This window comes from Solanum lycopersicum, chromosome 12, assembly GCF_036512215.1.
Source record: "Solanum lycopersicum chromosome 12, SLM_r2.1".
NCBI lineage: Eukaryota > Viridiplantae > Streptophyta > Magnoliopsida > Solanales > Solanaceae > Solanum > Solanum lycopersicum.
Window position 1 is genome coordinate 61,243,626 of NC_090811.1, and position 27,743 is coordinate 61,271,368.

The 27,743-nt window shown below is 34.4% G+C and overlaps 3 protein-coding genes across 11 annotated transcripts; 2 read left to right on the forward strand and 1 right to left on the reverse strand.

Annotated features, from left to right (window-relative positions):
• Positions 1 to 1,277: 1,277 nt before the first annotated feature.
• LOC101245626 (aquaporin TIP2-1) lies at positions 1,278 to 2,814 on the forward strand. Its single transcript, NM_001302916.2, is given in 3 exon segments — positions 1,278 to 1,485; positions 1,894 to 2,144; positions 2,225 to 2,814. Coding segments are annotated over 3 exon segments (747 nt in total). The 5' UTR covers positions 1,278 to 1,358; the 3' UTR covers positions 2,594 to 2,814.
• A 562-nt stretch (positions 2,815 to 3,376) lies between these two features.
• LOC101256567 (uncharacterized) lies at positions 3,377 to 16,345 on the reverse strand. Of its 4 annotated transcripts, none has more exons than XM_069292741.1 (15): positions 16,195 to 16,345; positions 16,001 to 16,085; positions 14,853 to 15,001; positions 14,496 to 14,659; positions 14,256 to 14,402; positions 14,118 to 14,169; positions 11,676 to 11,850; positions 10,148 to 10,230; positions 9,709 to 9,921; positions 8,165 to 8,281; positions 7,745 to 7,904; positions 5,062 to 5,169; positions 4,757 to 4,822; positions 4,463 to 4,674; positions 3,377 to 3,934 (listed from the first exon to the last, which is right to left on the reverse strand). In XM_069292741.1, the coding sequence occupies exons 2-15, from the start codon at positions 16,053 to 16,055 to the stop codon at positions 3,848 to 3,850; spliced, it is 1,788 nt and encodes a 595-aa protein (XP_069148842.1). In that variant the 5' UTR covers positions 16,056 to 16,085; positions 16,195 to 16,345; the 3' UTR covers positions 3,377 to 3,847. The 4 variants fall into 4 exon arrangements, 3 of the variants coding, with proteins under 3 accessions (XP_069148842.1, XP_069148841.1, XP_025884411.2); XM_069292740.1 differs by having other exon boundaries at positions 3,377 to 3,937; XR_011213481.1 differs by having other exon boundaries at positions 3,494 to 3,934; positions 4,757 to 4,950.
• A 4,772-nt stretch (positions 16,346 to 21,117) lies between these two features.
• On the forward strand, positions 21,118 to 27,735 carry LOC101245927 (tRNAse Z TRZ4, mitochondrial-like). 6 transcript variants are annotated; one of them, XM_069292354.1, is made up of 12 exons: positions 21,118 to 21,618; positions 22,439 to 22,528; positions 24,159 to 24,203; positions 24,304 to 24,358; positions 24,447 to 24,532; positions 24,769 to 25,260; positions 25,357 to 25,625; positions 25,740 to 25,887; positions 26,003 to 26,053; positions 26,298 to 26,662; positions 26,755 to 27,274; positions 27,380 to 27,735. In XM_069292354.1, exons 5-12 carry the CDS (start codon positions 24,512 to 24,514, stop codon positions 27,665 to 27,667), a joined length of 2,154 nt encoding a protein of 717 aa, XP_069148455.1. In that variant the 5' UTR covers positions 21,118 to 21,618; positions 22,439 to 22,528; positions 24,159 to 24,203; positions 24,304 to 24,358; positions 24,447 to 24,511; the 3' UTR covers positions 27,668 to 27,735. The 6 variants fall into 6 exon arrangements, with proteins under 6 accessions (XP_069148455.1, XP_069148456.1, XP_019067190.3 ...); XM_069292355.1 differs by having other exon boundaries at positions 21,267 to 21,618; positions 24,466 to 24,532; XM_004252303.5 differs by having other exon boundaries at positions 21,371 to 21,618; positions 24,489 to 24,532.
• Positions 27,736 to 27,743: the final 8 nt, after the last annotated feature.

Sequence of the window (27,743 nt, forward strand, 5' to 3'; positions counted from 1 at the left end):
CACATACATCTAGATACATGTATCTCAGAATACATAGGATGAAAATTATGTGTAATTTATTTAGATACACTTATCAGAGTGCAATAGCATGTATCTAGGATACATAAAAAATCTCACTTGCCTATCTCGCGTCACCTCCATCTCACTCATCATTACCTATGTATCTGGTGTTTCAGATACATGTAATTAGCGTGATTTGTATTCATCTGAGATATATGATTATCTTGCTTGCCTCTTTTCCTATTTTAGTGTATCTAGTGGCAAAAATTCATATATCTTCTTCAATATATTGTATAAAACTTTTAATTAGTACTTCTCCCGTCCAATTTTATGTAACACTTTTCGGATTTCGAAATTCAAACAAGTCGATCAATTTGACCATAAAATATCATAGATCTTTTGAACATTTTGAATTATCAGTTGTTGTGACTAATAGTGCTTTTTACGTAGTTATAAATTTCATTTCAAAAAAATAAATATTCAATATATAAATTACCGATCGAATTTAAATCGAAAAACAAAAAATATCACATAAATTAAAACTGAAAAAATAGTAAAATACATATAGATAAGATTAGTATAGGATATGAACCTAATTCTAATTATATAATTTTTTCACATTATCTAATTCATTTTATTAAGCTAATTAAGAGAAGACTAATTAAGGGCAGCTCAATTCTTATCCACAGAATTTAAATAAATCCAAAAGGCCACATCAAACAACCCCATTCTAGCATTCTCTTTGTTCATGGTCGGTCAGGCGCACTTTGTGGACCAATCCTTCCATTAATAAATTTGCTCCTAAAATTTTTTTTGGTCAAAAAAATTTAATAAGAATAATATTTTTTCTATTTATTTTATCTTTTTAACTTTAATATTTTTTAATTAAAAATAAAAAAATATTATAATTTTCTTAACTTTCTGGGTAATTTTTTTGTCCATTTATTATTTACCCAATTTCCCCCCTATCAACTCCATTTTCTACTCATTACTTTTCCATCACATTGGACCTACATTTCACATGCATATATTATTATTATTATTGCCTATCTTCCAGACACTTCTATTAAAAACATGTTAATGCCAGCTTGGAATATTATTTGTTACAAAAAAAAAAATTGATTGGATAGGTGTTGCCACATATGCAATTATTCCCTTATCTGAACTACGTGAGGAGGAGTGAAAAACAAAAAAAGAAATTATATTTATTAAATAAAACTTTATATTATATTTGTGTATTTCCTAGTATAAATATGTGACAATGAAAGAGCTTCTATATATTGTCATTTGAGAGCAAGCAAGCATTTTCTTAGTGTTTATTTTACTATAAATTTTTTTTTTTGTTATAAATTTAAAAAATGCCTTGCATAGCTTTTGGACGATTCGATGATTCATTCAGCTTAGGGTCTATTAAGGCCTACATTGCTGAATTCATCTCTACTTTGCTCTTTGTCTTCGCCGGAGTTGGTTCAGCTATTGCTTACAGTTAATAAAACTCAATCTTCCTCCTTAATTTACACACTTGTAATATTATATTATCACCGTATTTTAGCGTATCATAACCAGGAGCGGAGCTAGCCTTGTGTTAGCTGGGTTTCATCACCCTTCGCTGAAAAATAATATTTTTTATACATGATTAAAGTTATTTAGTTAATTCCTGTGTTTAATTCTTCAAATTTTGAATCTCCTTGTTAAAAATTCTAGTCCGCCACTAATAGTAACATTAAGTTATTGCTAATTTCAGTTAATATATGCATAGTTAACTATAGTTGCTTTTTAGGTGACGATATTAAATTCGTACGGTTTACCCTTTAAGTCCACATTGTTACTTTGGTCAGTTATAAATTTTGAATTCGTCTCTGGTTTCAAAATTTTGTAACGTATCAATTGCAGACAAGGTGACAGCTGATGCTGCTCTTGATCCGTCTGGGCTAGTAGCTGTTGCAGTTTGCCATGGATTCGCACTGTTCGTGGCTGTTGCCATTGCTGCTAATATCTCCGGTGGTCACGTCAACCCTGCCGTCACATTCGGATTGGCTCTCGGTGGCCAAATCACCCTCCTCACCGGTCTATTTTACTGGATTGCTCAACTTTTGGGTGCAATTGTTGGCTGTTACCTTCTCAAAGTTGTGACTGGAGGAATGGTAAGTTCTGTATTTTGCTGAATCGAAATTTATGTGGTATACATTGTTACAAAATTGTAAATTTTTTAATGATTAATCAGGCGGTTCCGATCCACGGTGTGGCTGCTGGAGTAGGAGCTGCCGAAGGAGTGGTGATGGAAATAATCATTACATTTGCTTTGGTGTACACAGTGTACGCCACAGCAGCTGACCCGAAGAAGGGTTCATTGGGTACCATTGCACCCATAGCGATCGGTTTCATTGTTGGTGCTAATATTTTAGCTGCAGGCCCGTTCTCTGGAGGTTCAATGAACCCAGCCCGTTCATTTGGACCCGCTGTGGTTAGTGGAAACTTTGCTGGTATTTGGATTTATTGGGTTGGACCACTTGTTGGCGGTGGGTTAGCTGGTCTTATCTATAGCAATGTGTTCATGAACCACGAACATGCACCTTTATCGAGCGATTTTTAAGTTCTAAATTGATAATTTGTACGTTGTTTGAATTTATGTTGGGTCTAGAAATTGATTTGCCTTTTTTGTACGTAATAAAGAAAGAAAAAAAGTAATATATTGCTTTTTTTTCTTTCTTTTGTTTTGTTTTATTGTTACTTTTTTTTTTTTTGTTAAGTTTTTGGTTTGCAGCTGTACATTCATGTTTTTGGTGTTCAATTGATTTATGAGTTTGGTGAGAACCGCTGCCCTCCATTCATATCGTTGTGCTTGTTATCTTTTTTAATTTTCTCCAATCACCTTTTTAGGCCTTTTTAGTAGTGTTTTATTCTTCAACTGGTTCAAATTCAATTAAATTTAAATATAAATATTGGACATTGAAAAATTTCATTGTTCCCCTTTAATTATTTTTTAGCTCGAATATCAAAAAGAAAAAAAGGGGAATCATGACCAAGTCACTAACTTGCTCCTTGGTTTGGCAATGAATAGCCAAATCAATGATTAAACTAAACCGACCAACAAATATAGCATTTTCAGATAGGAAAAACGAAATTGTTTAATTGGATAGTCAAATTAATCATTTTATTAAGAGAAAAATTAATACTTACTCTCTCCATTTTACAAAGAATTATCTAATTTGATACGGAGTTTAAGAGTATAAAGAAGACTTTTGTATATTGTGATCATAAATTAAAATTAGATTGAATATGCAAAATTATCCTTTTGATCTTGTGACCTTAAACATGTCATGTAAAAAACTGAAATTAAATTACTAAATATAGATATTTGTCATTTTCTCTAAACTTCCTAAAAAGAATAGTAATTTCAATATAATTTCTAAATATATAATTTTGTTTCACGTTGAACATTAAATAGTTTAACCTTCCTACTCTCAATTATGCGGAAATGAAAAGTACCATCTTCTTTAACTAATTATCTTTCACGTGCATCTACTGTTTAATTAGCTACACACCAAAATATCCAACAGCATACTTACAAATCCATCTTACATCACCTAACTGTAGCTAGGCCCAATTTTATTCATCAAACGCCTCCTTTCCCTTTCATTTCTTCAAAAAAAATTCAACTACGCCAAAATTAAACCAAAATAAATTTGATTTATTTAGTCGATTTGTATCGATTTTTACCCAAACCATTAGCATAGCTAAATAGACTTGGAAATTGGAATGTAGCATTCCACCATGCACTGGTTTGCACCAACTAGTTGGACCTGGCTAGTTTTACGAGTTGAGCATTTTGCCAGGGCTGAAATGGCTAGGCTTTTCCAAAATACGATAGCTCGATCTGGTATGCAGTCTCTTCGACAGCCATCCACCACTCATCTTCTTCACATGTTTCCTCCTGCTTTCAGTAACAAAATGAAGAAGCTAGTCAGATTCATCTAGTTCGCGTAAAAGAGGAAGAGATAAGTTCTTGTTTCAGCTAACAATGTACATCACTTTATTCCGCTAGACGCCCATTTCAACCTGCCTATACAACAGTTGTATCCATATTGATAAATCCTACAACTAGCAAGTTAACTTGCAAAGGTCTTACTTCTGTTCTAACACAGGCAAACAACTAACGATCTGCAAACAGCTAAACTGCAATATTGTCTATTTACAAAAACAAAAGGAAGTAAAAGGGAACTAAAACTGAACGGGAGAAAACACATAACCCTTTATTGCTCAATTACTGCGCCTCAGTATCACCTAAAGTTTGGGTTTTGCTCATTTAGATCCTATCATATCAATTTTCCCCAAGATCTGAGATTCATGATATATCTAAGCATATGATGAAAACTCACCTTTGTGGGACAGCTACTATTACAACAACAAGTCAAGTATATTTGAAAAATATTCAAAAGAAGCTGGAGTGAAGATAAACAACCTCAGTAAGATCCAATGCTTTCTGTACATTCTCAATGCTGTCTGCAACTCTTACAGCTTCAAGCCACCATTCTTTCTTGCAGCTGCTGAAAATACTTGTGTCACTGGTTACAGTTGGCTGCTCCTCGTCCATATTATGTCCAGGCAGATTGAAGGAAATGGATGAATGAGGTATAACATTATCAGGGACAGGTCGTAAGGGAGATCGATAGCCTTTTAACATCATTAAAGGCTACAAGTCATCATTCTTTAGCCAAAAAGTTCAACTAATGAATGAAACAAGACCATTATTTACCTCTGCAATCAGGATCATAGCACTTCTGATAATAAGCACCCCTTTGCAGATCAACTACGTACATAACTGACACCATATGTGAGGGGCATCATTAAAAAAAAGCATATCATCGCACAGAATCTAAATAATCAGTAAAAGATACTCCGAGCACGACTATATCTGATGTAACCAATAGAGAAAATGGAAACATGTCCCTGCAAGGTGACCTTGGATGAGAAATATAAGAGTGGAGATCGCGAGGTCAAACAGATGTGACCACTACCAAAAGTTTTTTACTTGCAAAAGTAATATTGGTGATGCATTACCATGATTGCTTTTATGTTGTCTGCCAATTCTTTCACAGAATCTATTCCTAGACATGCTGTAAACCATCAATGCATACTCAGAGAACCAATACCAACTTCGGATTTTTCCTGCGAAGAAATTAATAGAAAGAAAGTAAGCAGTAATCCTTGATTCCATGCTCAAGACACATGTAGACTGCCAAAACTTTTAAGCATTGACTAGTAGAAAACTGGAACTAGAACATTATCTTTGACATCCAAGCATCAAAACAATGAAGACAGTCATGGCACAGAAAGGCACACAGGTAGTTCAGAGCAACAACTACTAGCGTTCAATCCAAAGCTAGTTGGTCTCGGCTATATGAATCCTCATTTCAGTATTGTTCCTTCTGAACCCATTTCATTCAAATTTAGGCTCTCTAACAGGTTATCTATATTTTCCAAAGAAATACAAATACGTAACAAGATTTAAAAAACTCTTAGAAGTTGGACCTAATGTAAGTTTACCAGCATGACTAAAGACTTAAACCCGACTAGTTAATAATGCCTACATAAATCTTTTTATTTCATTGTGTTCAAATTCACTAAATTTGTAATGATTTTAAGATATTGTAGGTTTTTCGAGTCAACTTTCTTTTATTGTAGGTCTTTCGTGACAACTTCTATGTTATTTTAGAGCTATCTTGTCTCCGTTTTTGAACATCTTCAATCATTCCGATATCACCACAGATTGGTGTATCCACAGGTCTACATAAAAAATGACTAAACCACGTCAAATGACCCTCTATCATTTCATCTTTAAGCAGTAACTTTACTTGTGCATTTCTAATCATACACTTACCTTAACATTTATATTTTTGCAACACTCATCTTGTGGATATGTTGGACCTTAAAGGCCCAATATTCACTCTCGTATAATGTTATTGGTCTTACAATTGTTTTATACACTTACCAGACCTCCATGTCAAGTTCATACATCTCTCTTATGGAAATATCTAATGTCACGAATGTCAGAATGATACCTATTTGATAATGCTATGGGTATGAATAAGAATTGATCCCACAGAAGTTAATGCAATGTGACTGCACTACATAACTCATGCCTCACACGGAATAATCTCTCCAAAAGGAAATTCTGACTTGCTAACGATGCTATTTCTGCCACAAGCACACAAAAAGTGTCAACCACTTGCTACTGCACTGCCCATCGGCCTCAGACCTCTGGAATATGTTTTGTTGCTTTTTTGGTCTTTCCTGGGTCATGCCTTTCTCTGTTAGGGATAAGCCATCAAGTTGGAGTTCACGGGATGTTGACAAAGCCATCAAGAGTATGTCGAAATGATCCCAATGAGTCGTATGTTAATATATGTTTTAGAACTAGTGTTTGGTAAACCAAGAAGGCATTTGTACAAGTGTCAAGCACCCGAAACTATGTATGCCAATGTAGGAGGACTGTTTCGTTGGTTGGGCAATTCCTCATATTTCAACTTTAATGGAGTTGAAAAACCATTAAAGCATCTATGATTCATTTTTGTCCAAAAAGGCCAAAAAAATGAGGTAGATACCATTCTCCAGATAAACCTGATGGATTTACCAACACTTCATGCACTCCAGCTTTCATATGCATCTTTAACACTACATGGCATGGCATCACCCAGCTAAGTCCAAAAATCGAGTGAAACATGCTCCATATGTCAGTTTTAAATTATGCATTAAAAGACAACGTTTTGTTCCCCCCTTAATCGATGTATTGAGATAATCTTGCATTCGTCATGTTGAAATTAGTGCATCATTTTATGCTGAAATTCATATGGAATAATAATACAAGAGGTCAAAATAAATTTCAGGTTAAAAATTACAAAAGAACTATTTCATCTATTATACCTCATTTCAGTTTTCCTTCTAGAAGTGTTCATTATCTAAAATAGTAAAAGAAATTATATATCTCATAAAATATGTGATTATGTTACAGAAAAGTAGTTCACATCTTAATATAATCCAAAATTAGATTGGATTTTTTCTTTTTATTTAGGCCAAGGGTATGATTGGCATCTGCATTTTCATTTCAAACCAAACAGACGTTGTAGATGATTGCACATCATATCTAAATGTTAATACAAAGAACCAAACATTTCCTAAAAAATACAATTATCAAGTGGTTATAATTCACCATATAATAATACTCATACATTTTAATCTTTCTATAACTTGTCCATGAACCAAATGACCCATCAAAGTACAAAAGAAAAGAGAGAGAAGCAACTAGTACTCTGATAACAGTCAAAATCAGTAGCCAATCAAAATAATGGTGCAGACCTAGTAAATACCCCCTGAAAGCTCTCTCTCCTATCTAATTTTTAAAACAAAGACAAGAAAGAGAGGGAGGCCCATTCACAATTTACAAGGTGTTCTGGCAAAACTGTAACATGAAGGAATGGGCACTTAAATTAGTCATATACTAATGCCTTTATCTTACTTCCTGCTATGAAGAAATATAAAGATAATTGCAGCAAGTAATTACAATATATACACACGAACAACATAAAACACAGAAAATAAAAAGGAACAAACTATTCATATGCAAGCACAGTCCAATTTATTCAACAAGGCACGCATGTGAATGGAAAAAGAAAAGGGTGAAGAGAAGAGGAAATAAAAGTCGTTCATGTTTGTCTGCTCTAATGCTGAAAGTCGCGGGTGTCACCTGGTATATTTCCAATTGAAGCAACAGACTCTACAAACACATCCAGATATGGGAACGGTGATTTTCCCGTCAAATAAGTTTTTGAAGGATCATCACTTCTACAAGCATTTAGGTCAAAATTCGATGAAACAGCAGAATGCCGTTGGAAACTCCTGGTACTCTGCATACAAAATGATTTTGAGCCCTTTAGAGTGCAATCAATTGAAGCTTTTCCCTAAATTATGGCAGCAGTTACATCTCTAAATCTGACTACTGCAACTGGTGTCAAATTAGACTTCATATTATAAGTTGTTGAACTTATTTCTATTCTTAAAAGAAAATAAAAACATAGGAAGGGCTAAAATAAAGTTCATAACACAAAATGACAAAAGAATTTGTAAATCCAAGTGCTACAAAAAATAGTACGTGAAGAGGAGCTACCTCTGTATCAAATTGAAGGGCCTTCATACAATCTAGATCCATTTTGCAGATCAGTAGCTTCTCAAAATCAGCATCCATATTGCAAATCAAGGATGCCATAAAGACTTCTTCCTCGGACTGTTATAAATTGAAAAGTCTGTGGGGTTAAACTACAAGTACATATCACATGTAAAGCATACTAAACAGTTTTCATGGTTGGTTTTTAACAACCATGGACATACTTTCCATTTCCTTATCTAGAATATTTTGTAGCGATAACCTAAATAATAGGCTTGCCGTTAAACTATAGGGAGCATCAGAAGCAGAGTAGAACACATATTGATCATTGTTGGTGTCTTATTTCTTCTCAAAGCATGAACTACCACTTATAGAAGCCAGCTTCTGCTGGCTATTAGAACAAGTACACAATATGTGTAAAAATAACAGGTTTAAGCACATGCTCAAAGTTTTAAGAATTCAAATTCATTTAACTACTCAAATTTTAAACATTGGTGTCTTCTTCCACTACCATTAATATAGTACACATGTTAAATCGACATTTTAAACCTATATCCTATCAAATATTACCATATAAAATGAAACAGAAGTAAAACTTAGCACTTTTAAAGAAGGAAGGAGGGTAACAACATTCCAGTATCTCACAAAACATAATAACCCATTGTCTAACTTTATACTGCTCTCCTCCAACTCTGATGCAGTATAGAGAAGGAGAAGATATCCCCCCAAACAAAAGGAGGAATATAAAGGAATAATCATTCATCTAGTGCTGTTTGAGTCACTAAATTACATCATAATGTTAAAAAGTTTTATTTTCTTCGATTGATTTGTGTTTTTCTTTCATTTACTATGTTATTTTGAGTACTAGAGATTTCTGGTATATAAGAAACCAGGACCCCTGTACTGACTTTCAGCTTTTTTTACTTTGATAAGTAAGAGTTGGCAATGACTTTCAGGTATTCTCCTATTTTTTTGTATGACCATGGTGTCCGGGCACCTCGACTAATTCCATGGCATACCTGCCACCTCCCACCAGCAACAGGAATCAGGTAGCTCTGTCCACCAAGGCTAGGAGCCTAGAAGAAATGGGAAGAATCACCTTGTGTTTTTTGTCTCCGGCTCTCTGCTGAGGATTGAATCTGAGACCTCATGGTTCTCGACCACTTCATTGACCACTAGGCCATACCTTTTGGTGCAGATCCAAGACTTCTGTTAGACTACCTTTAGGAAAAGTTAGTTGAATGTTTCTAGCAGTAAGCAGGTGGGGTGATGATACGTACATTCAGCACAAAATTAAATAAGATGTTAATATGATCCTAGTAGTTATGTGGTTTAACTTTAGTTGCATTTAAGTTTAAATGCTGCATATCTTTTCTCATCATCATTTACTACCACAAATCTTTCTGATAGCTAAAATCTGAGATGATATAGCAGTACAAGTTATCACAACCACCTAGTTAATTGACAATCATTTATGCAGAAGACAAATTGTCACCTACTAACATAATCAACCTAGTGATGAACACCATCAGTGAAAAGTTACATACCTTGTCCTTGCATTTAAAACGTCCACTTGGAAGAAGCACAGAACTCTTCCCTGCTTTAGATGACAAGGCTAGGCGAAAGCAGCGATTTCTAGAGTAGACAGCTTTATCCACAAACAGCTGAAATGGAATATTAGTTGAGCTTGAATCCTTTGAGATGAAAAGCTTTCTTAATCTTTCATCATGTTCACTTATGCTAATGATCCTTGAACATATCTGACAATAGAGCACAAAACTGATAACTGAGAATAAGATAAATAAATTAAAATGACCAATCATTTGTAGTAGTATTCTTCCGAAAAATATGAATGATGCACATGTTGTTAGACATAAGAAGTAATCAAAAAATAGTGAGACACAAGTGAACACCTAATTGGCCTGCACGAAATGATAAATTGAAATTAAACAGGAGCTAAGTGGGAGGAACTGATGTGTATGATACCTCTGTAACAAATGCACCTGCATGTGAGTTGTCCTTGAAAGCAGCTTTTGGAAATCGGATTATTAAATGACGAGAAAATTTTTCTGCCAGCAAAGCTTTACATCAATATTGATCACTACAACGTAGAAAAGTTGTCGTACAATTTATTGATATAGCAAAGAAATATTCTGCATCAGATCATGTGATAGTTCTCCCATATATTATTCTTTACTGCAGTTCCTAAAAATTGTGTGCCCCATTTGATCCACCAAAAGAAACTTCATCTACAAAATAATCATATCTGCTAAAACTGCTTCCTGTTCTAAATGCAGATTTTGCTTTAGTAATATGTTTGTGCATCAACAGTAAGATCCTGGGATATTGAAAATCAGCATAAGATCTAATGAAAAGTTGTTCCACAAAAAGAGAACATTTCCTGTGAATACCACATAAGAAAATCAAGTTGGGAAATAAATAAGGGAAGAGGTCCCAAGTTTCTCAAGAGTTAGGTGTGTCGAAGAGAGTTATTCTTTAATATGAACATCTACAAGCTTATTTCGGAGGTTAGAATCTTGGTACATATTCTAGAACATGAATAATTATAGTAGAAAGCTTAATTTACTTCTATTGTAGTTAGGTAATAATTCCCTTCCCTTTTTAGGACATGTAGAAGTAATTAATTAAACCCCAATAGCTTGAGGGAATTATCAAGCTGAATTCCTTGCATTCTCTTCCATTTCACATGGTATCAGAGCTTGGTTAAGGCCAACAACATTAGAGGACCAATTTTCGCCCAGACTGGACCGGCATAGGTAGAGGGGGCAAGATTGGGCTGGGTTACGCTAAGAACCAGACCTGCATGAGTTAATTTAGGTAACTGGTAGCCTGTAATTGGTAAACCTGGTAATGTCTAATCAGCCACACAATCAGTTAACCAGACCAGCGTAGTTTAATGGTAACATTTATTTATTTTTAAATTTTAAAAAGAGAAATCAGATATCTGACCGTTGGGAGCCTGGGCCAACGGTCCAAACCAGCTTGCACGGAAATGTTGGAGCCTCTGTGAATATCCCAGAATATGTATAATTATAGTAGGTAGCATAATTCGTTAAAAGTAATACTCAAATTTTTGTTAGGTATTGATTTTCTTTCCTTTTTAGGACATGTAATTGTAGATGTTTAAACAACCCATCCCAGTGTACCACTTTAGTCAAATAAGCTATTTTTGCCATATTGGCCAGTGGAATCCTAATTTAACTTGTGTATACATATGAGTTGAATTAAAAAAAAAAAAAAACTTTACTAGGCTTTCGTACCAGATATTGTGGCTTATTACCGAAGAAATGAGTAGACGGACATGTTTCACACCATACACTAAGCTATAGTGAGAGAAGTACTACTGCAACAGTGGGAGTCAATGGGCTGGTTGTTCACTAATAAAATACATATATACAAACAATAATATAAACATGCATACATACATTGTCATATTGACAACATACTGCGCAAAGATGAAATACTAGATAAAACCGTCCATTAAACATCCAACCTGCATTGGAGGAATCGAGCTCCACAACCCAATCATCGTTTCCTTCAAGACTGTACTTTTCCTTGACTGCATCAAAGATGACCTGTATAAGAAGGTCAACCATTTCATCTTCATTTTTATCCGGATTCTCTCTCTTGTTGAACTCCAGATCAAAGTAGAGATGGCATGGCAGTCCCTGAAAATAAGATATAACAGTTTGACATCTGCAGCGGCTCTCTTTTTTATTAATCAGATAAAAGTGGCATATCTCTCTCTCTCACACATACAAAGCTAGTATACTAAAATCCCAATTAATCTTTTGACATAAAAGTGCACAGAATTCATCATGTGACAATCAAGGGAAGTTCAAAAGGTTCTGGAAGGGACTTTCACTAAATCATTCCATAGCGGTGATAAAATTACAAAACTTACCTCCTGGATTACTAAACAAACGACAATACCCAGTGAAACCTCACAAGTGGGATCTGGGGAGGATAGAATGTACAAAAACCTTATCCCTACCTTGTGGAGAGGTAGAGAGGCTGTTTCTGGAGGACCCTCGACTCACGTACAACAAATCAAAGTAGGTATGAAAAGGAAAAACGACAGTGTAGAAAATACAACTAATAAGAAAACAATAACAACAAAATAGTGCAATACCTAAAACACAAAAAACAACAGATGATGATAGAAATCAAAAGCAAGAAAAGACAAAGCTAATAGTACGACAGTCATCAGCTTCAAAAAAAAAAATACTACGACAGTCACCACCAAGCTTAAGCCCATCAAAAAGCAAAACAACACTTCACTACCTATTATATGTCTACCCTAATGCACGACTTCCACTCTCTTTCATTTAACACCATGTCCTTGATGAGTAGAAGTTGCGTCATGTCATGTCTAATTACCTTTTTTCAATATTTTTTCAACCTACCTCTACCTTTCCCGGTACCCACTACATCAACCCCTCGCACCTCCACACTAGGGTTCCTTTTCACATGCCCAAACAATCTCAATCTCGTTTCCCCTGTCTTGTCGACAACGGAGGTCACTCTAACCTTGTCCCAATATCCTCATTCTTAATCTTATCACAATCTATCTCAACATCCTCATTTCCGCAACTTGCATATTCGAAACGCAGGAGTTTCTGAATTGCCAGCACTCTGCCCCATACAACAAAGTCAGTCCAACCACTACTTTATAAACTTGCCTTAAATCCTAATTTCCGCAACATGCATCTTTGAAACATTTGGAGATTTTGAATTGTCAGCACTCCGACCCATACAACAAATTCAGTCCAATCACTACATTAAAAAACTTACTTTTAAGTTTAGGTGATATCTTTATCACACAAGACTCCGGTGGCAAGCCTCCACTCCATCCATCTCGCACCAATACGATGTGTGACATCATCATCCATGTCCCCACTTCCCTAGATTAAAGACCCAAATAACATACACCATGGCACCTCATCTTGAATATCCCTCGTCAATTCATCCATTAACAAGGCAAATAGAAACAAGCTATGTGTTGATCCCTAGTGCAACCTCATCTCATCTGGGAAGTGCACCGAATGTCCTCCCACCATTCTGTCCCGAGTCTTCGATTCATTATATATTATCATTTATTGCTCTAATTTAAGCCACTAGTATACTTCAAGCATCCCGATATCTCGAGAAGATTTCCCGTAGGACTTTTCAAGGCCAATAAACAACATATATAAATACCTCCTTTCCTTATATCCTACACCAGTCTCCTCACAAGATAGATAGCTTTGTAGTCAATCACCATGGCATGAATCCAAACAAGTTCTCAGAAATGGACACACCTCTCCTCACCCACATCTCCACCGCCCTCTCCCAAACTTCCATAGTGTGGCTTAGCAACTTGATACCACTATAATTGTTACAATTTTGGATATCACCCTTGCTTTTGTATAACAGAACCATTGTACTCCACTTCTACTCTTTGAGCATTGTCATCATCTTAAAAATGACAACATTAAACAACTCAGTTAACCACTCCATACCTTTCATGTTTGTGCTCTTCAAAATCTCCACCAGAATCCCATCTGGTTTAATCGTTTTCCCTGTTCATCCTACTAATAGCACGCTTAACATCCTCAACTTTAATACACCTACTATACCCAAAATTCCGATGTCTCTCAGGTGCTCTAAATCACCCTGCAAAATGGCTCTATCCCCTTCTTTGTTCGAGCGTTTCTGGAAGTATGATTGTCATCTTCGTCTAATAAGGTCTCTTCAACCAACATCTTGCCTTCCTCATCCTTGATGCACTTCACTTGATTATACGCAATTCTTTATTGTTTTAACAGGAAAACTACAAAAGATTACCTCCTATGTACTTCTTTACTATGATTCCTTATCAGCAGCAGCACATGATTATAAACTTCATATCTATGCATTTCCTTAATGTTTTGACACGAAAACTAGAAAAGATTACCTCCTGGATAACTTCATAGTGGTGCCGAAATTTAGGATTCATAGTTTTGTACCTAATCAAAATTATAAACACAAAGAAAGTTTAGGACATGGGGAAGTATAATCTTTTTACGTAACAGATAGAGTCGAGAAGACTCACCTTCTCCAGAACTCCTTATATGTGGACACGAGGAATCTTCTTTGACCATTCACATGATCCTGGTAACTGAAAACACGAGCATCATTTTTCTCTTTTGCATACTTCATCGCTTCATCTTGCCTTGGAAATGTGGCCCATATATCTTGGCTGTTTAAACACAAGGAAGAATACTTTTTTTCAAAAAAAGCAAATTGCATAACCATACTAGTGGGTAAAGTGATAAAAATCTTTTTCAATTACCTTAATTTATGTTGCTCGTTAAAGTCTACACGGATTTCATTCAACAGCCGCAACAAACGAGCTGGTCTTTTTGGAGGAACTCCATGTGGAGAACCATAAAACACTAGGGGAGAGAGCTGTGATGCTTTCTTAAGACTTTGTATCTTTGTTGTTGATGAACTGGTCTACAAGAAGAATCTTTGAATTTCAGTTAGTAGTTTCCACCGGCATGGGATGTGCTTGAAAAATAGTACTTGTCAATACAATTCAAGAAACTACGTGTTTAAGAAAGTAAAGCTTATTATCAATGGGAAAGAAAAAGAAGCCATGAAATTTTGAAAAAAATGAAACATATAAAGGAACGAAAGCAATATGTACATTTTGTAGGCAGAGCTCAACATCTGTTGCATTTTGGACCTTTCCCTTTGATCTTGATGAAAAAATATCTGAAGATGTTGATAGCTTTTCCAATGTATCACTTTGCTTCACAGTCTGCTTTCCCTTTTTCCTTTCTCTTATTGCTGATTCTAAAATTTGTATAAGAAACAATTAACAACCAGATAATAGAGAAATATCAAAATTAAAGTTCACTTAGAATGTGGTCAAACAACAACTGAGGGAATAGTTGTGGTGCACTTTCAAATATTTCTATTTTTTTCGTTTATGACCTAAGATCGCAAAGAAACCACACTATACAGCACCATATGTAAAAAGTTAGGCTTTGATTCTTTCCATAAGATATGACCCAAATTTGGGCATACGCAAAATACTTGTGATGGCGAACCAATTGTTCTTGGAGCCAAAGAACAAAAGTATTTTCTCTTATTCTTTTTCTTTACTTGCAGAGTAATTTCCCTATAAATATTGTTCTTCTTCCTTCATTTAAATCATCCCCCAATTTTTAGAAACTCTTCTTTGTAAGTGATAACAGTGAGGTATTCGTTTGGAATATATTTTTGGGATTAATTAAAGTTCTATCTCTAATTTGGTACTCCCTTTTGTGTACAGGTTGTTAGAATAAATTTGCTCCTCTCCGCTTGTTGATGTAGGTCACATTGGTTGAATTTGTGCCTCCTATTATTTTGTTTACAACTTACCATTACTTATGTTCGTATAACATTGTTTGGCTTCAATTTCGCACTAGCTGGATTCCATATTCTAATACTTGCCAAATTTGCTGCAGTTTTCTTACCAGCTATTGAGCCCTATTTTTTTATAAATAGACCATAGTCAAAATTCAAGTCTTGTAAGCATTTCTGACATGTAATATACAGATATTACTCGGAAAAAATGGTAAACACAGATCTTAGATAGTTCAAAACAACCCTTTGGCTAGTCATACAACAGTAAACCAAAAAAAAGATCAAATTTTGAGAAAAAAACAAACTTTTTACAACTACGAAAAATACCAAACCAGTCACTATATTTTCCTTTTGGCATCAAAATGTTATTCTTCAAATGGAAATAGGGAGGAAATTAAAAAAAAAAGTTTTACATAATTGCAGTGTAAAGGGAAGAGCGATTACGAGGGGGAGAAATGCCGCATTTGAAGCATTCAAATAAGCGATCAACGTCGTCCATTAGGCAGCAGTGAATTGAGTCCAATTTAACCTTCACATAACCAGTCAAAGCACATTCTCAACTAAAATCGCTTGAATTACAAAGCTTTAGCAAAAACTAAGAATTCGATATCGATTCGAATAGATTGAAAACAAAATACCTTCAATTTTGCTGCTATATATTAGTCCTGTGTCTGCATTGAAGCTTCTTTGCTGTTTGAAACTTTGAATTCGCGAGAGGGAAGAGATGCCGCGCCGTTTTGGAGAAAGAGTGTGGGACGGGTCGGTCATGTTGGGCTCGATTTGGTGAGCAAAATGGGAGGGAGGAAGGCGAATTAGATTTGTTTAGATAACTATAACCATAAATTTTAGGAAAAATGATAGAAATCTCACTTTTAAGTTTTCTTATTATTATTATCTTCAATTAGTTTCATAAATTTATAAAATTTCTCATTTTCGCGTATCAGATTAGTGTATCAGCGCATCGAATTAATGTATCCCGCATATCATATTAATGTATCATGTATAAAACGTGCATCAAATTAGTGTATTATGTATAAAATGTAATGCATCTTACTTAACAATTAATGTATCTCATGCACCAGATTAATGTATCAGCGCTAATATTATTGTATCGATTTGAGAAATTTCTGTAATTATAAACTTATAAGGAACAAATGGTAATTTTACCCTTAAAAGTTTGTGATTTCTGTCATCTGCCCTATATTTTAGGAATCACATAGTTTTAATATAAAATTACAATCTATAATCCTTTAAAAAGTAATACAAAATGAATATATTAATATTTAGTTCGAATTAAAGAATATCTTATACATCATAACATAATATGTAGCTTGGATACATTATATGTAGCTTGGATACATTAATATGTAGTTCAGATACATTAAAAAGATAAGAGATTTTAGAGGATTTTACAAATAAAATGGAATATTGAAAATAAGAAAAACATAAAGACATGTATTTCAGTAATTTTTCCTTACTATAAGCTATATCTAGAATAAATTTATATGATTTTAATTCCATTTATCCGAAGATATATGTATATATCTAAATGCATTAAAGTATGTTAAAATATGTAAAATATTTATACTAGAATGTATTTTATGTAATTAAGCTTTTTTAACTAGTGGGTTTGTGTAATTTCTCCTAAAATTTAAGTGTGGGCTTTAGAAAATGGTAAAATTAAATACTTAAGTTAATTAAGATTTATCTCTCTCTCTCTCTCTCTATATATATATATATATATGAATAATATATAAATAATTATAAAATTTATATATCTAATTTATTGGTTCGGTTTGGTTATCTTTTAGTAAAATCAAATAGTATCAATTTTTAAAATTTAAAACAAACCTAAAACAAATATTAATTTTTTAAATCAGTTTGATTCAGATTGTGGTTCAATTTAATTTTTTAACCATAACCATGAACAACTATATTTTTCACATATCAATTTGGCTCAATTCGCTAGAAAATAAAATCTAACAACTTAGAATTATTATTATATCAGTTGAGGAGTATCCAAACGTATTGCTATCAATTATGATCTTGGGGCCTGAAGAATTACACCAACCATTCTAATGATCTTATAAATTAAACATACTGATTAATGTTTGAATGGGTAATTATCTTACCTCAAATGATGAAAAAAGTCTTACTTGGTCGCCTCTCTCAAATCTAAGAATGAACTTTTGGATATTAGGAAAAAAAGATTAAAGATCAAAAAAGACATTAAAAGTTACTATCGATGACCGCTATGACAGTCCTAGACATTATGAAAATCCCTCTATGACAATTAAGTTGTTGTTATACTGGCTTTTCTCCTAACCACCATGCGGATCAGTTGACCACAACAATGTTCTTGCTGCATCGACCATAAAGAGAAACATGACGCCAATTTTTGAATTCTCCGTTTCACAACTTACACTTAAATTTATGACGATACAAATACATCTTATCGCGAAAATTACTATAATTGGATTTCTACGATTCTGTTTCTCAATCTAAAAGTTTCCATAGACCACCAAGCCCCTCGGCTAACATAATCTAAACTCAAAATAATTAAATTTTACACCATAGAATCTAGACAATCTCTAAATCCATCAACACTATATTTTCGTCACAAACAAACCTATCCAATTTTTTTTTATCAATTCTCGTCTTAAGAAAACATAACCATGCATTTACATCTCAATAAAAGTTATATCGATGAAATGAATTGTAACATCTCACAATTTGAAATAGGTAGGAATAAGCTAAGAAACTAAAAATATTCTTTTTGGAAAGAAAAGGAAAAGTCTGAAAAATTGCCTAAGTTAAGAAAGTGAGTTTTGCTTATTTTCAAACAGCCATAACTTCTAGCTTAGGATGAGCTAGAGGTAGTTCTTGATATGGTTGGGAAGTCCTTGGAGATATCTTTCCAACGCCGCTAAGTTTGCACATTTTTGATATCGTATGAGGGAGAGATGTCTATCGGAAGTTGGATTGTTGAAGTAAGGAAAGTCCAAATCTGAATTTAAGGAATGACGAATTATTCTTTTCACCAATTAATTTTCTATTTCGTTTTTAGGGGTTGTTTGGGGTAAAAACAAGTCCTAACTCAATTTTTGAAAATCAAATCACTCTTAGGGCTTGGAGAAGAGAGAAAATAAAAAAGAAAGGGATAGAAGTCAAGAATTCGCCAAGAACGTTAATATTTGCGAGTGGAATTCATTGGGGTGATCCCTATCAAGCTATGTGAGATCTTTTGTATGGGTTAGTTCACCCACACACTAAACTTATTTTAATCAGTGATTTTAGAATTGTTTACATGTTAAGAGGTTAATTCTTGAAGAATCTTGTCAAATTCCTGTTGGTTGAGTTTGTTTAAATGCCCATTGTTGTTTGATGCTAAGGGTTTGGAAAAATAACTATGGAGGTTTAGAGAGTTTAGCGTTGAAAAATGAGAGGAGAAAGTCGTTAGCCACACCTGTGCAGCACCAGGAGCGGCATGCCCCATCTTCGCCAAAAGGCCTGGGGCGGCGCGCCTGCAGAGCGCCAGGGTGAGGTCTTTGAAGTTGAAGTCTGGCGCAGCGCGCCTTGGATGCATTTGAATCGGCGTTTTTACCCAATTTTCGTAGTTTAACCTATTTTAAGTTCTTCCGAGGTGTATTTACACTCTCCAGTGATTCTAATTACTTGATCAAATGATTTCTAAATACATTGGAATTGCCAAAAACACGAATCATAACCTTGAATTTGAAATTTCATTTAAGGAAAACTAAGATCAAAGTTAAAAAAGTTAAGAGTCAAGTCTAAAGTTTTAAGAAGCAAGTCCAAAACAAAGTTCTTAAAGATTTTCAAGAGTCTTTACCAATGTTTAACTTTGTTTTTAAGACTCAAGTTTCAAATTAAGTAACAAGTAAAGAGTTGAGTTCATTTGTTAAAAGTAATAAAGGAACTAAGTATTCCTTAAGAGATGATTTATGACTCAAGTTTCAAGTTAAGTAACAAATAGGGAGTTGAGTTTATTTCTCAAAACTTATTAGAGAATTAAGTATTCCCTAAGAAATGATTTAAGACTCAATTTTCAAACTAAGTAAAGAGTAAAGAATTGAGTTCATTTCTCAAAAGTTATAGGGGAACTAAGTATTCCTAAGAATTTATAAATGTTTTTTTAAGATAAGAGAAAACTACGATTTTCAAAAGAGTATTGAGCAAGAAAATGGAACATTAATTCCAATAGAGCTAACTAAAGCTAAGTGTTGAGCAATTATCTCAACCCAAGAAGGAAGTTGTTTTTAAAATATATGAGCTAAGTATATTTTTGGGAGTAGTATCAGCACCGATATGGGGATGCGAGTTCATAATAACTCAAAATCTTCATAAACCATTTAGTCATCATGGGTATTAATAGGTCATACTTTTTAGATGATCACATAAGTTATCCACCAAGTTAATTAGTTCTATGCGACGACAAAGTATAGGACAGTTATGGCAGCGTGGGTAAGACGTTGTATCACCAATTAGGCTCATAGTGGTGGTTGTTGGTTAGAGAAGAAACTATATTACTTCATATATAAGTAAAATTGAGTTTGTTATTGCATTTTTTTAACGAACTAAGTGTTTTTCATTGTTTTACAAGCTTTATATATTGCATGTGTCTAATTGCTTTATATTAAGTCAATTTATTCAAGAGTTGAGTAGAGACAAGGTAAGTGCTTCTTCTTACTCTTTTTCAAGCTTAAGTTGTTGTTGGAATTCCAACTCGTATACTCGTACATTCAATGTACTGATGTCAGTTGGCCTGCATCATATCATGATGTAGATGCATGTAATCGGATCAGCATCATCTAGTGTCTCATTGATCCAACTGAGCACTCGGAGTCAGTGGTGAGCCTCCTTGCATTTTAGAGGACACATTTATTCGCTTTTCAGTCTTTCTTTTATAGGATGTTGTGGGGTCTGTCCAACATCCACCTTAATATTGTAGAGGCTTCATAGACGGTTAATATTGAGTCTCTTATCTTTGTATAACAAATATTTTTCTATGAAACTTAAGTGTCATTTTGGCCAAGTTAGTTACTTTAAGTTATATTATGAGATTGTTTTATTTCATTGAGTTAAGTCTTCCGCTGAGTTAAGTAAGTCAAGTCAAGGGTTCATTCAAGGTCAGCAATGCTCATTGAATGGCAGCCACGTCCAGGGTATAGACTCGGAACGTGACATGAATCGTTATAGTTTGAGGAGATGTTTTTGTTAGGGGATAAGTCGTACCAAAATTATTATTCCATCTAAAATTAAAACTAATACATTCCATTACTAATTATTAATCCTAAAATAAATCATTCTCAACTTTGTAATTTAATTTTAAAAAAAGTTAAAAATATTAAAAATTTATGCTAAAATTATTTTTCTTCATCAATCTCCAAACACGTCCTAAGTGAAATACCTAAGACTTTAGACTAACAAGAGGAAACACAAAAGAATTTCAAAATCAAAGTCAACCCCTAAATTAAACAAATATATGCCTAACCAAAACTTTACTAGGTAACAATAATAGATGCCTAACCAAAGTATTGCGTAATTTTAAAAGAGGAAATCAGTAAAAAAAATAAAAAATTAAGTGTCAAAAATATATTTAAACTATATTTTTTTAATTTAATTTCATGTCTAAATTATTAAAAAATTGAGTTTCATATCTAAATTATCAATTTTTTGTTTGAGAAATTTTGTGTTTATGAAAATTTGTGTTTTTCAAACTAAAAAGTGATAGTTTAATAGTTTAGATGTAAAATTCATATTTTCAATAATTTGAATATAAAGCTAAAAAAAATAAAATATTTTAGGTGTGTTTTTGAAAGAAAAAAAAAATCTTTCTTGAACCCTTGAACTGTATCGCCGAAACTAAGAATTCGCCGGTGGAAGAGAGAAAGAGGGAATCGTTGTGTAAATTTTTGAGTGGAATGGGGAAGAAGAGGAAAAGAAGGGCTGAGGGTAATCATAGTAATGACAAGCCGAAGAAAAACCCTCTACCGGAAGAAGACGAGCTCAAAAAAACTGGTAATAACAAGTCATATATACAGGTAAGTTCAAAATGTGGTGATTTCTGTCAATTTAAGCAGGAAACTGAACTGGGTGTTACTCAACATAGAAAGAATAACAATGTAAATGGTATTGTAGTTTTGGAGATAGTTAAATTCAAAGAATAAAGTTTTCTGCTTTGTACTGATAAAAGGAAAATTTCTGAAGAAGTGTTGTTTATTTTGGTAGTTTGACATTTTTAATGTGTATTGTATGTACACTATATATGTGTGAAAAGATTTAGCAATTGATTAGAGCATAAAGTTCTCTCTTTTCTGTTAGTTTTGAATAATAACGTTTTGAATATTTTGCACCTAAGAGTGTGGCCTAGTGTGGCCCAGTGGTCCATTAATTGGTTGAGGTTCAAATCCCAGCATAGACAAAAAAAAATAAAAATGCTAGGTGATTCTTCTATATGTCCTAAACTTAGTGGACAGAGTTAGAATTATGTACCTGTTCTGTCCTAGACTTGGTGGACAGAGTTATGGACCTGTTGTTGCTGGTGGGAGGTGGCAATTATCGCGTGGAATTAGTGCAACTACGTGAAAGTATGCTCAGACACCACATTCATTAGAAAAACACTTTGAATGTTTCTTGTAGTAACTAAATCATTCAATATATTCACGGAAATTGTAAGAGTATTCATTTAACTGTTTCGTTTTTCACAGTAAGGATGTTTGGTGTGGACAAATATCTTGTGTCCTTATAAATATGCATTTAACTTATATGTTCATTAATCATATCAAGTTTGTTATTCTAATTGCTTGCTTTCTCACCCCTCGGAAAAATTTAACTTCTTTTGATTCTTTAAATTTCACACAGATCCTAGGAAATGGCATGGATACTCAAGATACATCACCCTCTGTCCTCCTCTTTTCGGACAAATGGAGGTTTTTATTTAACGCGGGAGAAGTAAGTGTTTTTCAAGTTCCCTTCTGTAAATAACATTAGGGCGGTTGTTTGGTTTGCGAACTAGTTATGCAACAATAAAATGTGCATGGACTATTATATGGTGAACTGTTTTTGATAAATAAGAATGCGTTAATTGTTATGTAAAGTTTGAGATAACCATATCAAGAACTAGTTTAATTGTGCAATTGCTAAAACACATATTCTTATTGCGCATTCTATATTGTATAAAATATTGAATAAATTGACCATATAAGGTATGTAGGTAATAGTTATTTGGAGTTTTCTGCCAGACGTTTTATGAGTAATGCGGAATTTTATATCGAAAACCATTAGTGTGATGTATTAACTATGTATTGCATAACTATGATTTATTTTTCTGTACAACAAAATGGGTGATCCCCCAAGTGTGTGTTGCAGGTGGTTCTCATATTGTTCTAGTTGATACTATAAGTGCAGCATAGTTCTATTGTGAATCTATTTAGTTAGTTTGGCAATATCTCGATATCTATTTGATTGTACTTTGATTATAGTATCTATTTTGTTGTAGATACTGCTCCCTTTTGTCAGAATGTTTTTTCATGCCATCTTTAGTATTTTGGTCGTGGCTTCTTCACTTATGTTATTTCTTTTCCCGTAGTGTTTTGTTATGTGTTTTCTTGAGCATAGGGTCTATCGGAAACAACATCTCTACCTCCCAAGGCAGGGGGGTAAGGTTTGCGTACACACTATACTCCCCAGACCCCACTTGTGGGATTATACTGGGTATGTTGTTGTTGTTGACGATGATGATTGAGTATTATGGCCATTTTTTATTGCTTTTGTGAAGCTGGTAGACTAATTTGACCTAAAAAGATACCTAGTTTGCATTTAATTTTATATTGTTTATATAAAGTCTAAATCCAGCTATATTCTGTTAGAATGAGCATAATGCAGTAGAACGGTATAGAGGATCTATACAGCTGAATGCATCTAGATTCCTGTTGAGGCATAGTGGATTAAGTGCCCGTTTGGATTAACTTAATTTTTAGGTGCTTTTGACTTTTAAGTAGTTTTTTTAGTTTTGGAGGTGTTTGAAAAGGTTATGAAGTGCTTTTAAGCACCCACTTTTAGGCCAGAAAAGTTCTAAAATAACGCAAAAGTCAAAAGTAAGGTACCATCTACTTATGACTTATAAATTACTTTTTATAAGCCCATCCAAACAAACCCTAATTGTTTGATCCACCTATTCTCGATTCTGTTGAATATATGTTTAGTAGATGAACGAGGAGGCATTTTTCTTGTAACAATAAAAAAATGATTTAGCTATTGTCTATGTCTTTATCATTGTTCTAGTAGGTTTCCTCTTCATAATATCCTTCAACAAATGTTTTCCACTTTTGTCCTTCTTGCTCTTCCTTGGTTCTCGTTGCCTTTGTAAAAAGAGGATTGCTGTAGATAAATTGGAAGATAAAAAATGTACAGTTGGTTGTCTAGTGCGGTTACGTCTCTTGTGTGGTTTGTAAGCTATTGCATAGGAGCGGAGGTTTTATCCTGTGAACACTCAAAGGGTAGTAGCTGTTGATTTCCCTTGTCACAAAAAAAAAGTACACTTGGACTTAGTTCTCAACACCTATTTATGTTTTGCTTGCAGGGATTGCAACGCTTCTTGACAGAGCATAAAATTACATTGTCACAGGTATTCAGATATATTATCTTGCTGTTGTAAACCTAATTATGTGTAAGTTACTTTGTTGCTGTTCTAGGGAAATACACATAAAAGTCTTTTTTTTTACCAGATTGATCACATATTTCTATCACGTGTCTGCTCAGAAACTGTTGGTGGACTCCCAGGTTGGTTATCAATGAGCACAATATGAAAGTTAACTTAAGTGTCTGGATCAAACTAACCCTTGAGAAGACTCTGGCGTATTGATTGCAGTTGATTAAAACCACCAAAGAAATTCTATTGTTTTACTTGCAGGTCTCCTATTGACTTTGGCTGGGATGGGAAAAGAAGGGATGTCAGTGAGTGTCTCATTAACTTATTTTACTTACTACTTATTCATCACAAATTTCATCGCTTTTCTTATTTGTATTTTTACTTTTATTGTTTTATACGTTATTAGCTTGAGATGAATTTAAATGGAGATAAATGGTCAGAGAGAATTCGTATAGTCGATCCCAGCTTGTTTAGGATTGAGGTGTTGTTGCTTACAAATGGAGTTTGAAAATTTGATACAGCTTATACCATTTGCTTGCAGGTAAATGTATCGGGTCCTCCGGATCTTTATCTATTGGTTAAAGCAATGGAATCATTCATCCCAAATTCTGCCATGGGTCAAATAGATAGTGTTCTCCGTAATGGATCAGATGAAGTTGCTAGCGCTTCTTCAAGTAAGTTTGATCGTCTTTTTGCTCCCATTACTGATGGAGTTGTCAAACTATCGGCTGTTCTCGTGCCACCATGTTGCTTGAAAGTGTGTGGCTCAATGAAGGAAGGATCCTCTGAGACAAACACTCCACTAATTAGTGGTAGTCATTTAGCTGAAGACCTTCAAGCACAATGGATGAATCTCACAGCTGAAGTGGAATTAAATCCTGGTGAGCTTTCGGTGGTTTATATTTGTGAGTTTCCGGAGATCAAAGGGAAGTTCTATCCAGATAAGGCTGCTGCTCTCGGAGTGGAACCTGGGCCAAAATATGGTCAATTGCAAAGAGGGAATTCGGTGGAGTCAGATCATCAAAATATCATAGTAAGTTAGGAAGATTCTTTCCAAAGTTTATCGTGGACTTCATAGTCTATCTCATTAAGTTCTCGGTGCTTTGCTTGCATTTTTTTCGCTGCACAGGTTCACCCTTGCGATGTTATGGAGCCTTCCACTCACGGTCCTATTGTGCTCCTTGTTGACTGTCCAACACCATCTCATCTGCAAGAGTTGTCATCTTTGCAGTCTCTTACTCCGTTTTACTCGAATATATCAGGACAACCTGTCGAACTGTGCAAAAAAGTAAATTGTTTGATACACCTTAGCCCTGTGTCAGTAACAAATACACCCGCGTATGAGCAATGGATGGCCAGATTTGGTGAAGCCCATCACATAATGGCACGACATGAGCCGTAATTACCTTATAATGTTCCCTTTTTTTCCGAGTGCATGTCTAGCTTTCTCCTCTAATATATGTTTCCTGTTTATATTGTTATATGTTTATTATTCTTGTGGGCTATCTGCAGGAAGAATATTGAGATTCCAATTCTGAAATCCAGTTCAAGAATTGCTGCAAGACTTAACTACTTCTGTCCTCAATTATTTCCTTCTCCTGGTTTTTGGTCTCTTCAGCAATTGAAGAGCTTACCATCAATCTCAAAGTTCCCGAGGGAGGTATACCTTTATTAAAATTCTGTTTGGATGAGCAATATATCTTACGGCTGATAATTACTTGGACCGTGTATATGTTTGCCTACTTGAGCAGCTATTTTGATTTTGTTCTTTTCAGTTGTCACTTCCAACTTCATGTCAGATCACTTATGCAGAGAACCTCCTCAAGGTGAGGGAATCGATATAGTTTGGTTGAAATGGTTCTACACTGGAATCAGAAAGTTGCTACTTCTTATAAGTAAAATATATTGTTCTTGCCTATAGAAAGGACTAAGAAAGTATGTACTAACTTGATTTGCTTAGGAATGTACATACACATATATTTCCATAAAATCCGTTGCTGTGTATCTTATGCTTAATTATTTACTTTGATGCTTTCTTTACTTAAAATGAACTTTTGTTTTCTGGAACAGTTCCATCTTCTTCCATACAAAGAGCTTGGATTAGACAATTCTAATGTTCCTGCTACTATTTCTCGGACAGAAATCTTAAATGAGCTAACTTCGAATATTCCAGAAATTATAAGTGCTTCTGAACATATTAGCCAACTCTGGCATGGGAACAATGGAATAGTTGAAGAGCTACAGTTGCATGAAACTCCATTACCGAGCTGTTTGGAAGGTATAACAAGAGAAGATATGGAGATAGTTTTTCTCGGAACTGGTTCATCGCAGCCTTCAAAATACCGAAATGTTAGTTCTATATTTATTAATCTTTTCTTAAATGGAAGTATTTTGTTAGATTGTGGTGAAGGAACACTGGGACAACTAAAAAGAAGGTAAAAGTGGCAGTTCATTAACATAAGCCTATCATATCCATATTTTTTTTGCCTACACTTAAATGTGTGATAAACTTTGCTCTTTTCGCCAGATTTGGTGTTGAAGGTGCTGATGAAGCAGTGAAGGGTTTAAAATGTATTTGGATTTCTCATATTCATGCAGATCATCATGCGGGAGTTGCAAGAATTCTTGCTCTGAGACATGATTTACTCAGTGGAACTCCCCACGAACCTTTAATTGTTGTAGGTCCTCGGCAACTTGAAATATTTCTTGATAGGTACCAAATGCTCGAGGAACTAGATATGCAGTTCCTTGATTGTAGGGATACTACAGAATCTTCATGGGAGGCTTTTGAGTCAAATGATGATAATGATGCTAATGGGAGCACAAGCAGGCTAAAGAACCTGCTCAGACAAGCAGGATTGATGACTTTGATTAGTGTTCCCGTTATTCATTGTCCACAAGCTTATGGAATCGTCCTGAAGTTTGCTGATAGGACTAATGTTATTGGGAAGAAAATACCAGGTTGGAAGATTGTTTACTCTGGTGACACAAGGCCTTGTCCAGAATTGGTTAAAGCCTCTCGCGAGGCAACGCTTCTCATACATGAGGCATGTTACTTAATGTCTGAGAAACATTTTCTGTTGAATCCTTTTTTTCTATCCCAAATTATTTGTCCTTTTACAGTTTGGTTATTGTGGGCCATTTTGCTGCAGGCTACTTTTGAAGATGGCATGTTGGAAGAGGCTATAGCAAAAAATCACAGCACAATGGGGGAAGCTATTGAGGCTGGGGACGCTGCTGGAGCATACCGCGTCATCCTCACTCACTTCAGCCAAAGATACCCTAAAATCCCAGTATTTGATGGAACATACATGCACAAAGCATGCATTGCTTTTGATCTGATGAGTGTTAACTTGGCTGATCTGCCCATTCTTCCAAGTGTTGTTCCATATCTTAAACTCTTATTTCCTGATGAAATGTCTATCAATGAAGCTGATTGAATAAAACTATTTATGGCAACATTTTTAATAGCATTTATATACAAGTGCACCTTCATAAACTTGCAAAATTTTCTAT

Bases quoted from the DNA above. Each gene is read 5' to 3' on its own strand.
- LOC101245927 (XM_004252303.5), top strand. From the start codon at position 21,499: ATGGGGAAGAAGAGGAAAAGAAGGGCTGAGGGTAATCATAGTAATGAC. The intron at 21,619-22,438 runs GTAAGTTCAAAA...AATTTCACACAG, and splicing joins ATAACAAGTCATATATACAG to ATCCTAGGAAATGGCATGGA. The intron at 25,626-25,739 runs GTAATTACCTTA...GGCTATCTGCAG, and splicing joins ATAATGGCACGACATGAGCC to GAAGAATATTGAGATTCCAA.
- LOC101256567 (XM_069292740.1), bottom strand. From the start codon at position 16,055: ATGGACGACGTTGATCGCTTATTTGAATGCTTCAAATGCGGCATTTCT. The intron at 14,660-14,852 runs GTACATATTGCT...TTCTTCTTGTAG, and splicing joins TTGAGCTCTGCCTACAAAAT to ACCAGTTCATCAACAACAAA. The intron at 14,403-14,495 runs GTAATTGAAAAA...GTGTTTAAACAG, and splicing joins AACGAGCAACATAAATTAAG to CCAAGATATATGGGCCACAT.